The sequence below is a fragment of the Oryzias latipes genome, chromosome 5, assembly GCF_002234675.1.
Source record: "Oryzias latipes chromosome 5, ASM223467v1".
In the NCBI taxonomy this organism is placed as follows: domain Eukaryota; kingdom Metazoa; phylum Chordata; class Actinopteri; order Beloniformes; family Adrianichthyidae; genus Oryzias; species Oryzias latipes.
This window is the reverse complement of record NC_019863.2, coordinates 7,878,015-7,892,161: the sequence shown is the minus strand read 5'-3', so window position 1 is coordinate 7,892,161 and position 14,147 is coordinate 7,878,015. Positions and strand designations below refer to the sequence as shown.

Below are 14,147 nucleotides of genomic sequence, written 5' to 3'. Positions count from 1 at the left end.
AGTTGCTAGTGTCGTTTGCTGCGTCGTTTCCCCGTGTCGTCAGGAAAGTCCTTAGCAACCGTTGGAAGTGTCGTTAGCTTCGTAGTTTCTCCATGTCGTGTCCTTAGATCTTGTCGTATTTCAAATTTTGCCAAAGATGTCAGAAAACTCCTTTATGGCCGGTAAATTGTTTCCTGTACTACCACGGAACAAAACACGTAAAGAAAAAAAAAAAAAACCTTTGTTAATGTTCCTGCAAACGCGCATTGCCATGGGTGGGGGGGGGGTGCATGCGTACAACAGTTTCATGTTCTCAAAGCAACTTGCCTATAGTTTATGGTATTTAGAGTATGGCTTAAATTAAATCTGGTGATGAAACTATTATTTAAAAGTCTTTTGAAAAAATAGCTGATCTTTATCAAACAAATCTGATGGAGCAGAGGCGCCCAAAAGAGCATTTTACTGGTCCCGAGATCGCCACCTAATGGTCAAATAAATACATAACAGATCAAAAAGAAAAGATAAAAATCCAGTCAAAGTTTTTGGCCCGTCTGCTCTTCGTTTATATATATATATATAAAAATATATATATATATATATATATATATATATATATATATATATATATATATATATATATATATATATATATATATATATATATATATATATATATATATATATATATATATATATACAGGGCTCCAGACTGCGACCATTTGGTCGCATTTTGCGACCAAAATTTGAGAGTGTGCGACTGAATTTTACATCCAGTCGCACATGTGCTACCAGTAAATCTGCCTCCCCCACCCTCCGTATTTTTATTACATTAAACGTGGAAGGGGCACGTCAATGATCGATGAAATGAACAATGAAATCATCAATGAGACGCGAGTGCACACGCAGACACACACACACTCGCGCGAATACTCATGAGACTGGAGCACACGCGAGCGCACACTCGTGTGTCATTGAGTGATGCCTGAGGCGGCCAATGCGTGTGAAAAGAATAGGGAAAGTCACTGCAAGTGGCTAAAATATGTGGAGGGGGCGGGGCCTAGAGATAATCGAGTGCGCGTAAACATCTGTGGGAAGGAAACGGAGACAAATATCATCACAACCTGATATGTGCGTCTGAGCTATGGGTAAGCGAACTATTGATTCGTTCTTCCGACCTGCGGCTGGTGTACCAGTGCCAGAGTCTACAGCAGGGGTCTCAAACTCGCAAACCACGGTTCTCATGCGCGGCTGTTACGGCAGCACACCGCTCCCGCGGGAGATGGTCAGCTGAGGAGAATAAATGTCCCACACCTACATGCGTGACAGCTAACGGGGCTCTAACATTAAACAAGTGTGAGCGACAACACGATTTAGTCTTAGACACATTTAAAACACGTGTGGAAAATGCAACGATAGACGTGTTTAAGATGAACCAGTGCCCTGGGGGTGGGGGGGGGGTGCATGAAGGCGAAGCTGCAGCGAGACTGAAGGAAAACGGGAATTAGGAGTTGTCCTTAACATTCAATTTAGTCTTAATATGCCTCTCCCCCTAAGTATGATCTGTGATATTACATCTTTTATAATTATTTTAATGTTTTGTAATGTATGTAGCCTTTTTTAATCAGTTGGTATTTTAAATTATTTTAATTGATCAGTGAACTACAAAAAACCCATCAGGACGCATGTCCCATAATGCATTGTTTTGTAGTCTGTACGGCAGCTTTCAGTCAGTTCAGTACTAAATTTCCAGCTGCGTTCGCTCAGGTTGGGTCTTGCTTCCGCCCCTTTCTCGTGATATTTTTGTTTTGATTGACAGGTGATGTTAGAGCAAAAACAAAAATAAATGTCTCACACCAGGTGATCAGTGCAGCGTTGCGTCCATCTGCGTGATCTCAAATTATTGTGCGTCTTGGCTGCACTTATTTGGTGTCGCCAACATGTATTTCCATCTCCTAATGTTTACATACATTTAAGTATTGTTTGAAACCGTGAAATGACCAAAAGATTACTACGGTAATCACTTCGTTACTAAAAACTTTTTCTTTATTCTAAATGTATGGTATTTTGTTTACTATTTGTACTGTCATGACAGCGATGCTTTTGTCAGTTTACCTTGTTGTTGCATCTTCAAAAGTGCAGAATAAAATATGACACTGAATTTGAAACAGCACATTGTAATTTCTGCATCCATTATTAAAGTATTTATTCGTAATGCAGTGGAAATTAGTAGATCTGGTTAGCATGTTGATTTACGGTATGCGCCCCTAAATCTTCTGGTTGTGCCCCTAAAATTTTCAGTTGGGGCCACCGTGCTCCTAGTGAAAAAAAGTTAGTCTGAAGCCCTGATATATATATATAATGATTGTGCAGATGTTCGTAATTACCTACGTAATTATCTATGTCACCTGCCCTGATTTTACCACCCTGTATGGTCACGTGTCTTGCAAAATTCAAAGTGTTTACACACAATTAACTTTAAAAACGGCTTGATCATTTTTTGCTGCCATCATGTGTTTTATCGCTGTGATGCACTTGGTCGTTTTTACGTACTAGTAAAATAAACCTACCATACCTCAATCAAAGTGGTATTTTCCAATATCGTTTATAATTGATTTATTTCATTTTTACATGATTTTATAATGGTATTTCTCTCAGAAAGATCGATCTGCTTGGATCAGAGGAAGAAGTCCTTTCATCAACTAAGTGGATTAATTGTTACGCTCCTTAATACTTTCGATCCTAATGTTGTTCAGGATTTTCCAGCAGCACAGTAATAATAGACGGTGTGTACATTGATGGACCCTTTCACTTGTGGCAGCACGTTACAAACAGCTGTACACATGATGTCAACCAGGCCTGTGCCCCTCCCTATGGAAAGGTTGGAAATGCTGCAACATTAGAGCCTCGTGGTTATGCTGTTGACTTTCGGTGCATTTGTGCCTGAATCCTGTAGTGTTATTTTCTCTGTTGTGTGGGCCTGTACTGAGCTTATCTGTGCTGATCTCAGTACGCTCATCCAGTGCTCTAAGCGGCTTGGGCTTCAGCCACCAGCATAGATGATATATCCCTACCCCCCTACCCCCCTCTCCACACCCTCCCACATCTCACTGATTCATTGGCTGTTTGTTGTGCCGATCCATCTGGACCAGAACAGGCGACGCAAACACATGGAAGACGCATGACTGTTTTGGAAGCAGTGGGGCCGCATTAGGCTGCTATGGATAAGATAGCGCTGTGGAGTTTACCAACTAGAAAAGTAGGAAGGGGACCAGGAGAGAAACAGCTGGAGAAACCTAGATGAAAAAAAGAAGAAATGTTGGCCTCTCAGTGGGAGAGAAATGGATTTCCAAAAGGGACACGGCCGAGATTTTTACTGATAGATCAAATCCATAAAAAAACGATGGGCTAAAAGGATGAAAGGATTTCTAAATTATACATAACGAGTGGCTAGTGCTCAAAAACAGCTGACTCTTTTAAGAAAATGAGTAATAGGTGCATTTGTTATCATGTACAAAATGTGTTAGGGTCATAATAGAGATTGTAATTTGGTTGTTTACTTGCATGTTGTTTTATGCACATTCTAGATTTAAGCTTGTTTCTATATAAACATTTTTAAAAATATATTCATGTTTTTTTTGTGTTTTGTTAAAATACCCAAGAGCTTTGTAGACAATTAATTAAGTTAAAGTTCAACTCTCAGTTTAGGAGTACATTATAGTTGTGTAGTGATCTATTTGAGGACGTCAAATGGAAAATAAAAATAAATACAAACCAATAACAATTCATATTGACGCACTGTGGCATTACATTATTAGTTAAATGCATCTCGTAAAGTATATAAATCTAAACTTCTGAGACTTTGTTGTTTGGATTTAAAAAAATATATATATTTTACGAAACATTTAGACCAGGATTTTCTGCTGATCACATTTCAGATCAGACGATAAGCAAATATTTGTTTATACATGTTAATTTTTGTTTAAGGGGCTTATTAAATTATATACAATTTGTTTTGAGAAAGTACAATTGTGTTTTAAACAGGAGTGGTTGGTCTAGATGTAAAAAAATAAAATCTATTACCATATTTTCTGCACAATAGAGTTTACCGGATCACAAATTAGCCACATTAGAAGTGTTAGCCATATCAAAGTAATAGACTGATAATGGTTAACCAAATGTTACTGTGAATACACTAAACTCTTTATGTTAGTAAAAAAAAACACAATCCGACATTGCTACATGGAAGCCGGGTTAGCTATTCACAATAACACTCAACCTTGTTTGCAGCAGAATGAATTCATAAACAAGGCCCTGTAGATTCTAAGGCACGCTGTTTGTTTTTGAAAGAAAATAAAGTATTTTATTGTGAAAAAAATACAGTACTGAAAATCTAATTAATCTCATCTTAGAAAATGTAATACTGCTAACACTGTAATTGTAATACTCGAAAAAAAACATTTTAAATCAGTTTTTCATGAAGAATTCATGATTTTATAAACAAAAAGATTTTTTTCATTCCCAATCAACATTTTTAGAATGAATATCTAACATCATGATGAATAATAAATTGAACAGAATTGTGAACTTGTGACTAAAACTTGAAACTTCAGTACAGTGAGACTGAGCCATAATTAATGTTTTGGTAATCATTAATCTAGCTATAGGCTAGGCTAAAACTTCATTAATCCCATAGTTTGGAAATTCTGCATTTACAGCAGCAAACAGTAGGCTATGTGAAAGATTCAGAGGATCAATTATAATTTAAAGAAATCAATACTGAGAACACTCGGAAAGATACATTTGTATTATTGGTACTTATAATGGACCATTTGAAATAAGGCATTTTTTTTACTCTAGTAGTGCTTGATTTATTAGAATTGCAGACCTTGTTAAACAAACAGTATCAAAATAAATGTGTATTTTAAGGGGATTGCTGGTGCATTTTCAGAAAGCTACTAAGATCTTGCATGATGGAGTCAAATATTCGTGTTACCAAGGAATACATTGTACCTCATCTTTGTTATTCTGCACTTTTTGATTTGAATCACAGTTGAGACATAGAGTGTGGATGACTGAAAATACTTTACGCTTTTTCTCATTATGTGGCATACATTAGGTTCTCTAGTATAATCTATACAAAGTTTATGACATTTATGTATTTATGTGAAACCTACACACAACTGACATGCTGTGCCAAGCATGTGTAAAGAAATTAGGTTGTATTGTTGTCTCATCTTTGTGGCTGTCAGTGGGAGGTACAGCTCATATAAAGTGGGTGGGGCTTTTATTAGAAATAGGACAGCTACCATTTTAATAATGTTTTATGAGTTGAGTGTTTTTTGTAGATAAGAAGTCCCTAATGGTACGGGCCGTTGAGAATAAAATCTGTGACGAAGGACATCTTAATACGGTTGGTTATTTTAGATCAATGGGACTTTGCGTCTGATTACATTATTATAAGACCAAAAAGAAGATCGCCCCCTAGAGGCCCCAAGAAACCGACTCAGTAAGCCAGATGCAGAAGAGAAGGAAGTACAGACTTTAAGCTCTACAAGCATAAGCCTAAAGTATGTCATGGTACATTATGGATTGCACATTAAAAGACAGCATGAATTTGTGATTAATGACAGGTTGAGATGGAAAAAAAACAAATAGATAAATGCCAGTTGTAAAGTTGTACAGTCAAATATTGCATATAATATTTCTTAAACAGCAAAAGTTTCCTTAAATATTACGCCTTTTAAATAAGTTACAAAGCTTAAATGTTTAGTTTAGTAAAAAAATAAATAAATAGGTGAGATCTAAATATTTAATTTGAAAACTAAATTTTTAAATTTAGTTTACGAATTAAATATTTAGTTTGTAAACTAAACATGGAATTATGAAAAAAAAACATTTACCTTTATATTGAATGTTTAGCTTGCTAACTAAATATTTAGCTAATAATTGTAACATTTCTAAATACATAAATTAATACACTAGTTAATCAACACAGACAAAATTAATCTGCGCAAACGTAAAAATAATTTGCAAAGCACAAGCACAGAGATTAAACTGGATTTATCAAAAGCAGACACTGTAGTGACAACGTCCGCAGACTTGTTAACATAATAGACTTTGCAACTATTAAAAACCAGGAAACGACCATATTTTCATTGGATGCTGGAAAAGCATTTGACAGAGTAAACTGGAAGTTTCTCATCGCTGTCCTCCATCAATTTGGGTTTGGGGAATCATTCATTAAAATATTATATCACAATTGAAAAGCATACAAGACGATCTAACTCACTGGGTCAACCTGCTTCTGTCCCTCATGGGCAAGGTAGCCACGGGAAAAATGAAAATTTGGCCTGGTGCTTTTTCACTCTCTGTGCCCCTGAGCTGTTTGCTCAGCTGTTGGACAGGACAAGTTTAAATTAATTAATTAATTAATTAATTAAAAGGTGAAAATATGGATTTGAAAAATTAAACCTGGTTCATTTTTCTCATAAAACAAGCTAAATACTGTGTAACTTTGCAAACGGCACCCCATATAAATGCCTTTATCACTTGGATCACAATTTTCTTGTTTATTTTATGCTAACTGCCATCCAACCAGAAGAATCTCATCTTATTTCTAAAGGTATTCATGTACACTATTAGTATTCATGCTGGTTTTACTTACTTTAACTAATTCTACGACCAATTCAGTCCAAAACTTATAACTATTACTTTTCCAAAGTCCCTTATTATGTTCAGTCATTACTGGCTAATAAGTCAGTTTTTTACAGACGCTATCTATGTACGCTATCCTGTAACACACATTCAAATTCATGTTCACTAAATATAAACTTTTGTGAATATTTGGATACATTTTTGTTTCAGGCTTTTGAGGCAATCTAGACTATAAATTAGGGGTGTCAAATTATCACGTTAATCATGATTAATTACTTTTATACCATGGTCTGGGTGAATACCCAATTCTGATTGGCTTCTGGGTGTGGATTAAAAAGTGATATACCACAGTGATTTACCACGCCTAAAAAAGACTGCAGCCTAAAAGTTGACTGCAGCGGTGGTGCGTACCACGTAACAAATAGTCAGCTTTTTGTGAGAAAAGCCATCCAAATCGGCAAAAAAAACCAAGAATTGAGGACTACAAACTGGTTGCTATTTATTTCTTTTGTAAGTGACCATGGTATAAGCGGGTTAATGGCCTTCGATGGATGCATTATCACTTTTTAACGCACTTCGCAGAAGCAACCGTCAGACGCAAGCTTCCACGGCGTGCGTTAAAAAGTGATAATGCACACTTGGTCGGCCATTAACTCTTACATAGACAGGTTAGCGCGTTACTTTTTGTAATCACGTTAATCTCATTTTTCAGCAATAACTATTGTTGTGTTCTCAAATATAAAACACGAGGGTTCAACTGTTTACCGACAAGAACGTTTTATTTGAAACCAGCTGAAAAATAGTCTCAAACTTTGAGATTGAAAACAATACCATTTGTTGGTGTAAAAGTAAAGGTTGGAAGTTTGTTATATTAGGAAAACTTTATAAAGGTAGTCTTTTAGTTGTAATCTGATATTTTACAGCGACACAATTTCACAAATCTAAATGAAAATATCCCAAAATAAGGCTTTGTAGCCCTTGTACTATCCTAGGCACTTTAACATTGGGAGTTGGGTCATCTAGACCCACTAGACAGTGCTCTGAACCTTTTTTCTTCAATGATTTGTGATCTTCACTGGTGTCCATGGATCACATGTAATCTTTCCACCTTTATCCACCTTTCTCATGGTAGGGAGAACACGTCAATGTAAGGGTGGGGTCATCTAAGATAGCACAAGGGTTAAGAAATGCTTATTTTATGAAAGCAGTTTTCTGCTTACTTACTTTCTTTATTTTTGATTGGCTAAAGAAATGACTGGCGTACCAAAAGCAAGACTCCAAGCCCCCATTTTTTTTAACTTGTGGTCTAAGTGGATAACTACATGTGGTAGAAGATGAATACATTTTTAGCAGATATAGTCTAATTGTTTTGTCCTCTCCATCAGTAGTTGTTGTCTTGCTTTTTCTATTCATGTCTTCGGAGCACAAGTGTTTCAGCGGATCAGTTACGCATCCTCAATAAACACGACTGTGTTAAAACTTAAATGTATAGATATTTAGGCTATAGCTTTAACTGTAATTCCTTATGGTTCATATCACAATCATGCCATGTCACACTTGGCCACCCAAAGCAGGGCAAGCCAACAGCAATCACAACAATCAAACAAACCATACTTATGAGTCATATGTTCTTTGTGGCCTTAGTGATCTAAAGGACCCTTTTTATACTTCAGAAAGCTGTCAAGAACAGTTTAAGCAAACATCTTTGGGTGATTGATGATATCCATGTTCATTACAAGAACACACAAATTCATTAGTTGCAAATCCACACAAATGAACTGACTACACTAATGTCTCTCCCTTTTTGCTCTTTCACAGAAGCTGGCCAGGGAAGCTGAGCAGCTTCAGAAGGAGCATGTCTGGCAAGATGGTGTGACGGTAAAGTAGGAAATCCTCTTCCCAATGTATTCCTCAAAGATTGCTTTCTCCCTCCTTACCCTGAAGATTTTCAACTTGTCCCCAATTTAGCAAGCTAATTTATATGCCTTCAATGATAATCTGATCAGCATCACAGAGACTATCTGGAAATTAGCGGAAAATCAGGAATATTATCTTAAGTTCTAAAGCAAGTCAAACAAGTGACCTTTAGGGTGGTGTATCTATTATTCTCAGCCTTATCAAATATATTAGATGTGTTTTATTACATCAGCTTTAACACCTTAACCTTTACATTCTATTGTGGTTGACCTTTAATACATTAGATATCTGATTTAGTAATCTAAAAAAAAGGGGAAGTGATTTTTCTCTGGGGTCTGAGTGTGTGAGTCTGTGTGCTGCACTGACTTTAAAGTTATAACATACAAATGCCCCGGAAGCATGCAGGTAAATACAAAAACACACTGTTCTTCCTTGGAAATTGGTAATAGGTTTCTTCACATTATTTTAAAGAAAATGATTGGGTTGTTTTTTTCACACCAACTGTTGAAGAATAAAATAAAAGCTTGATTGTTTTCATAAACGCAAAAAACTAAATCAAACCCTCGTAAGTTATGAACAGACCAAAAAAGCAGTCTTGGAGAAATGCATTTTATTTATTGACAGTAAATGAGAACTGAAGTGAACAACCCCTCCCCATTTGGGTTCCAAATAAGAAGTACCCGCTGGTCCCAGAAAGCTGAAACCCCATAGACTTCTATTGAGAAATAAACGGCTATTACTCAGTCATTCTAAGTGTACCTGCTACCTTTTATTAACATGTTCTCTCTAAGCCTCAATGTTTCCTAGATATTTTTGCTGTATCACAAGTTATAAACTGACCCTGGATCAGGAGTTCTCTGTCAGTGAGACTAAAGGCCCATACACACCGGGACGAATATTCGCCAGGCGTTATTCGCCAGCGTTTTTCGCCACGTTTTTTGTGTTCACACCCAGGCGATTTTCGCTGACGATGAGCCGAGCGAACATGCAATTTCATTCCCTGACATTAGATGGCGCTTAATGTAAACAGAAATACTCCTGTACACAAGGTGGCGCTGCACAACTTTACGCTTCTTTTTTCACTCAGAAGAACAGAGCAAGTATTTACGCACTTGTCAGAATAATACAAAGAAAACATGAATATTTCAAGCACCAGTAGCTCCAACTGGTGCTTGGTTCGGGGATGTTTTAGAATGTCCGTCATTATTTCTTCGCGGCAGTGTAGACGCTACTCGGCGTCTATCTTCTTCGCTGGTTTGTGTGCTCAGCAAGGCAGTTTTGTGTTTGAGCGCCCCCAAGTTGTGTTTTACTGTAACTTCAGAAGCTCCAGACACGTGTGCAAAAGCGCCATTCTCATTGGTCGAATAGATAAAAACGAACCCGAGGCATTTTTTTTTTTTTGACGCTTTGACGCGTGGCGTTTTTTGGCGTCGGTGTGCACACTCTCATTGGTGCCCTTTGTTTAGTCACGAGGCGTTAAACGTCGGCGAAAATCGCCGGCGAAATTCGTCCCGGAGTGAACGGGCCTTAAGACCCCCCTTAACTATAACAGAGCGGCAAAGAAGGTTTTTCCTTCCTGTGGCAAAAAAATTGTATAACCCTTCTATCTTATCTTAGAAAGCAATGTGACAGTTCTATATATTTCATGTTACACACTGTTAATTTGAATACTGCAAATTTACAATACACTATATTGTTAATAACTTTCTCTCCTTATTTTATATCTGACCATGTAGAGTTTTGGTGATAAGAGCTCTGCAGTAAATCAAATTTCCCCCTAGGATAAATAAAGTTCCTCCAGAAACACTTTAAATCTTTTCTCCAGAAATTTGCTGTGACCATTTTTTTTCTGTGACTGATTGTTGATTTAAAAATATTGACACCATTCAAACAACAACAAAAAATCTACTGTAATAAAACAGGACTGTTTAATACGTAACTGGACAAATTGCGCGTTATGTCACCGATAGAAACTGACTTGCTTCTGGTTCTAACCAGATGAAGTGAATTGTTCCGTAACATGTCCGTTGCCAAGGTGGAAACAGATGACTTGACAATTGTCCCATCTACATTTCTATGGCAGCCACTCCCTCCAACACTTTGAACATTCAACATACTTTTTAAAGCACCTGAATGGTCAGATTTTTAAAAATCTGTGTTGAGAGTGGAGTCAGCCTCTGATTGTCCTGTTGTGTAATCCTTTAAAAATGAAAGTCAATGTATATACTCACCAACTTGCTGTAAATCTCCTGGAAAATGAAATCCTTCACCCTTTCTTTTCTGGGTAACGCGTATGTTGCTTTTTTTTTTCTGGAACTTAACGCTTACATTGCCTGTCTGACTTTAATGCCAAGAAAACAGCCCCAAAACGAAGCAATTAGACACAGAGATGCACAGACAAACAGGCCAGAGCAGGGGTCTGCAACCTGAGGCTCCGGAGCCACATGCAGCTTTTGTATCCCTTCACTCTAGCTCCTCCTAAAGAAAAATAAAATAATTATTTGAAACAATAAAGGGTTTCTTAGTTAGCATTGATTCAATTTAGTTAATTAAATTTAGGAATTTATTACTAAGGCGCTGCTCTAACAGCACAATAAACAGTTCAGATTTTCTTCCACTGTGGCTGGCATTACAACAGTTTAAGAGAGGAATGTATTATTTTATTGCTAATCTAGAATGCACAGTTTTAAAATAATGAACAAAATTTTGGTAAAAAGTTTGATCTTCTAAGCTCTGTTAGGTTTCAAGCACATTATCTTGTGCTTCACAATAATGTGAAGTTGCTGTCCAGAAGAGCTGCTAAAGTATATATTTGCAAAAAACTTCTTATAGTTTACATTTTGATCTCAAATCAATTACATTATGCTCATGTTTAAGTTAACAGCAGCAGTTAGTTGGAAAAAGGAGGATGCTTACCAAAGTAATCTTATCTAACTTCCTTTCTACTTTTAGACAACGTCAATGTCAAGACTCCAAATGTTTTGAAAATATTTTAAAAGTCAGACCCTATTGTGCAAGCTATTTGGATGCAACTCTGCATTCTTTCTCCTCCAAACACAATGAGTATGATTTATTTTTTTGGTTTCATTTGACCATAGGACATTCTCCATATCCTTTTGGATCATCCAAATTCTTTCTAGCAAACTTTAGACGGGCCTGCACATGTGTTGGCTTTAGCAGGGAGACACGTCTGGCACTGCAGTATTTGAGTCTCTGGCAGCGTAGCGTGTTACTGATGGTAGCCTTAGTTATTTTGGTACCAGGTTACAGCAGGTCATTCACTAGGTCCCCCTGTGTGGTTCTCGGATTTTTGCTCACCATTCTTGTGATCATTTTGACCCCACGGGTGAGATCTTGCAGGGTGCCCCAGTTGGTGGGAGATTATCAGTGGTCTGGTATGTCTTCCATTTCCTAATAATTTTCCCACAGTTGATTTCTTTACACCAAGCTTCTTACCTAATGCAGATTCAGTTTTCCCATCCTGGTGCAGGTCAACTATTTTGTTTTTAGTATCCTTAGACAGCTCTTTGGTCTTGGCCATAGAGGAATTTCGAGTGTGACTGAGGTTGTGGACAGGTGTCTTTTATATAGATAACCAGTTCAAACAGGTTACATTAATACAGGTAATGAGTGGAGGACAGAGGATCATCTTACAGAATAAGTTACAGGCCAGAAAGAGAGATTTCTTCTAACATGACTGCACCAGTGCACAAATCAAGGTCCATAAAGACATTGACGGCAGAGTCTGGTGTGGATGAACTTGACTGGCCTGCACAGAGTCCTGACCTGAACCCCATAGAACACCTTTGGGAGGAATTACAGCGGAGACTGAGAGCCAGGCCTTCTAAAGCAAAATCAGTGTGTGACCCTACCAATGCACTTATGGAAAAATGGTCCAAAATTCCTATAAACACACTCCTCAACCTTGTGGACAGTCTTCCCAGAAGAGTTGAAGCTGTAATACCTGCAAAAGGTGGACCAACATCATATTAAACTGGTGACCCAATACTTTTGGTAATATAGTGTATATATACAAGTGTGTAATTAACTGAATCAAAGCAGTGTTGTATTGTCTTAATGGTGAAATAAGACTCTGTGGCTCCCACAGGACTTTGGTCAGTTAGAAAATGGCCCAAATGGCTCTTCAAGAGTTGAAGGTTGCAGACCCCTGAGCCAGAGCATAAAGCGCTTTGCAATACTCACTTAGATTTTGCTCAGAACAAAATAGATAAATTCAGGGGGATTGTTCACTATCAGGAGTTATTTTCATATCACAGGACAAGTCACCCTTCCCGGCCTTGGTGTCCCAGACTGAAATCTGTTTGGCTGTTACAACTGTCTGTTAGATTCCAGCCTGTTTTGGGGGATTGTGCAGGCCTCAGGCAGATTCCGTATAACTTAAGAAATCAAACTAGCTAAAATATGATTAGATACAAACTCTACCACAACAACACTGTTAGGAGTGGATGCCATTAGACATGAAGTACACAAACACATATTTACAATTTTTTATATGTTTTACAAATACAATACAATTTACATATTTATGAAAAAAATCTCTTATTTTTAATTTTTACAATGAGTTTCAGCCAATAGAAAAGGCTTTGTAAACTGCCTCCCCTATTGGTCAGATCATAAAGCATGAGAGAGATTTTTACCATTAGGCTTTCATAAACCAATTGGTTCAAAGTCATTTATTTGTGCAGACCAAATGGATCCCATTTAGAGAGGAACATACTGTTTAACAGTAAAACGGCTTTTTTAACAAGGATTCTCAACACATCAGTCAATTCAGAAGCAAACAATGCAAAGAGAGCAAACTATATGGTTCTGCTATGGCTTACTGAAATCAGGATTTTAATATAAAAAAAAAAAAAAAGAAATCAGGATTTTAAAAATATTTGTTTTATTTTTCATTAGCAAATCATATTTCTGTTTTTGTCAATTATATCTGTATGCACAGTTCCCAACCCTTATTTATGTGTTGTCAATGTTTTCCACCTAAATAAGTTGTAGTGGTTGTTAGGACACAGTTAGTTGTATGTACACAGGATTTTTCTTAAAGTTTGCTTTTTAAGGTGGTTTTACCAGCTGCCAATCATAAACTGACTTTAAACATCATGTTTTCCTACATATACCATGTGATATAAATCTTTTATAATTACATATATAATTTACAAATACAATACAAGTTACATATTTATGAAAAAAATCTCTTATTTTTAATTTTTAGGTTTAATTTTTAGGTTTTTCCACAAATGAAATTGCAGCAGTCCTTCTTCTTGGAGTGGTTAAGGAAAAAGATATTTAGCTGATCTAAAGCAAATATTATGAAACCTATTTTGATTTGTGGTTGGATACACACTGAGCCCGTAATCATACTGTGTGGACTGGACTGGATGTCTTCGTCTTAACCTGCTGGTCTGAGAGGAGAAACTGCAGTACGACTGTCCTTTCATCTTAGGCCTGATGGGATTGATGTCTGCCTCTTCCTGCCCTGTTCTGAAGCACCTCATTGGGATGAGTAGCCATGCAGGACGTGGAGCCTGAATAACAGTCACTGCACACGGGACACATGCTTTATAAGTGGCTGCTTT

The 14,147-nt window shown here is 37.0% G+C and overlaps 1 protein-coding gene across 5 annotated transcripts in view; it reads left to right on the top strand.

Annotated features, from left to right (window-relative positions):
• cacna2d2 (calcium voltage-gated channel auxiliary subunit alpha2delta 2) overlaps positions 1 to 14,147 on the top strand; it is a 207,348-nt gene that overhangs the window by 97,811 nt on the left and 95,390 nt on the right. For all 5 annotated transcript variants that reach the window (XM_020703113.2, XM_011474783.3, XM_011474784.3 and 2 more), the window contains exon 4: positions 8,452 to 8,511. In XM_020703113.2, the coding sequence (XP_020558772.2) occupies positions 8,452 to 8,511 (60 nt within the window). The remainder of the gene's footprint in view (positions 1 to 8,451; positions 8,512 to 14,147) is intronic.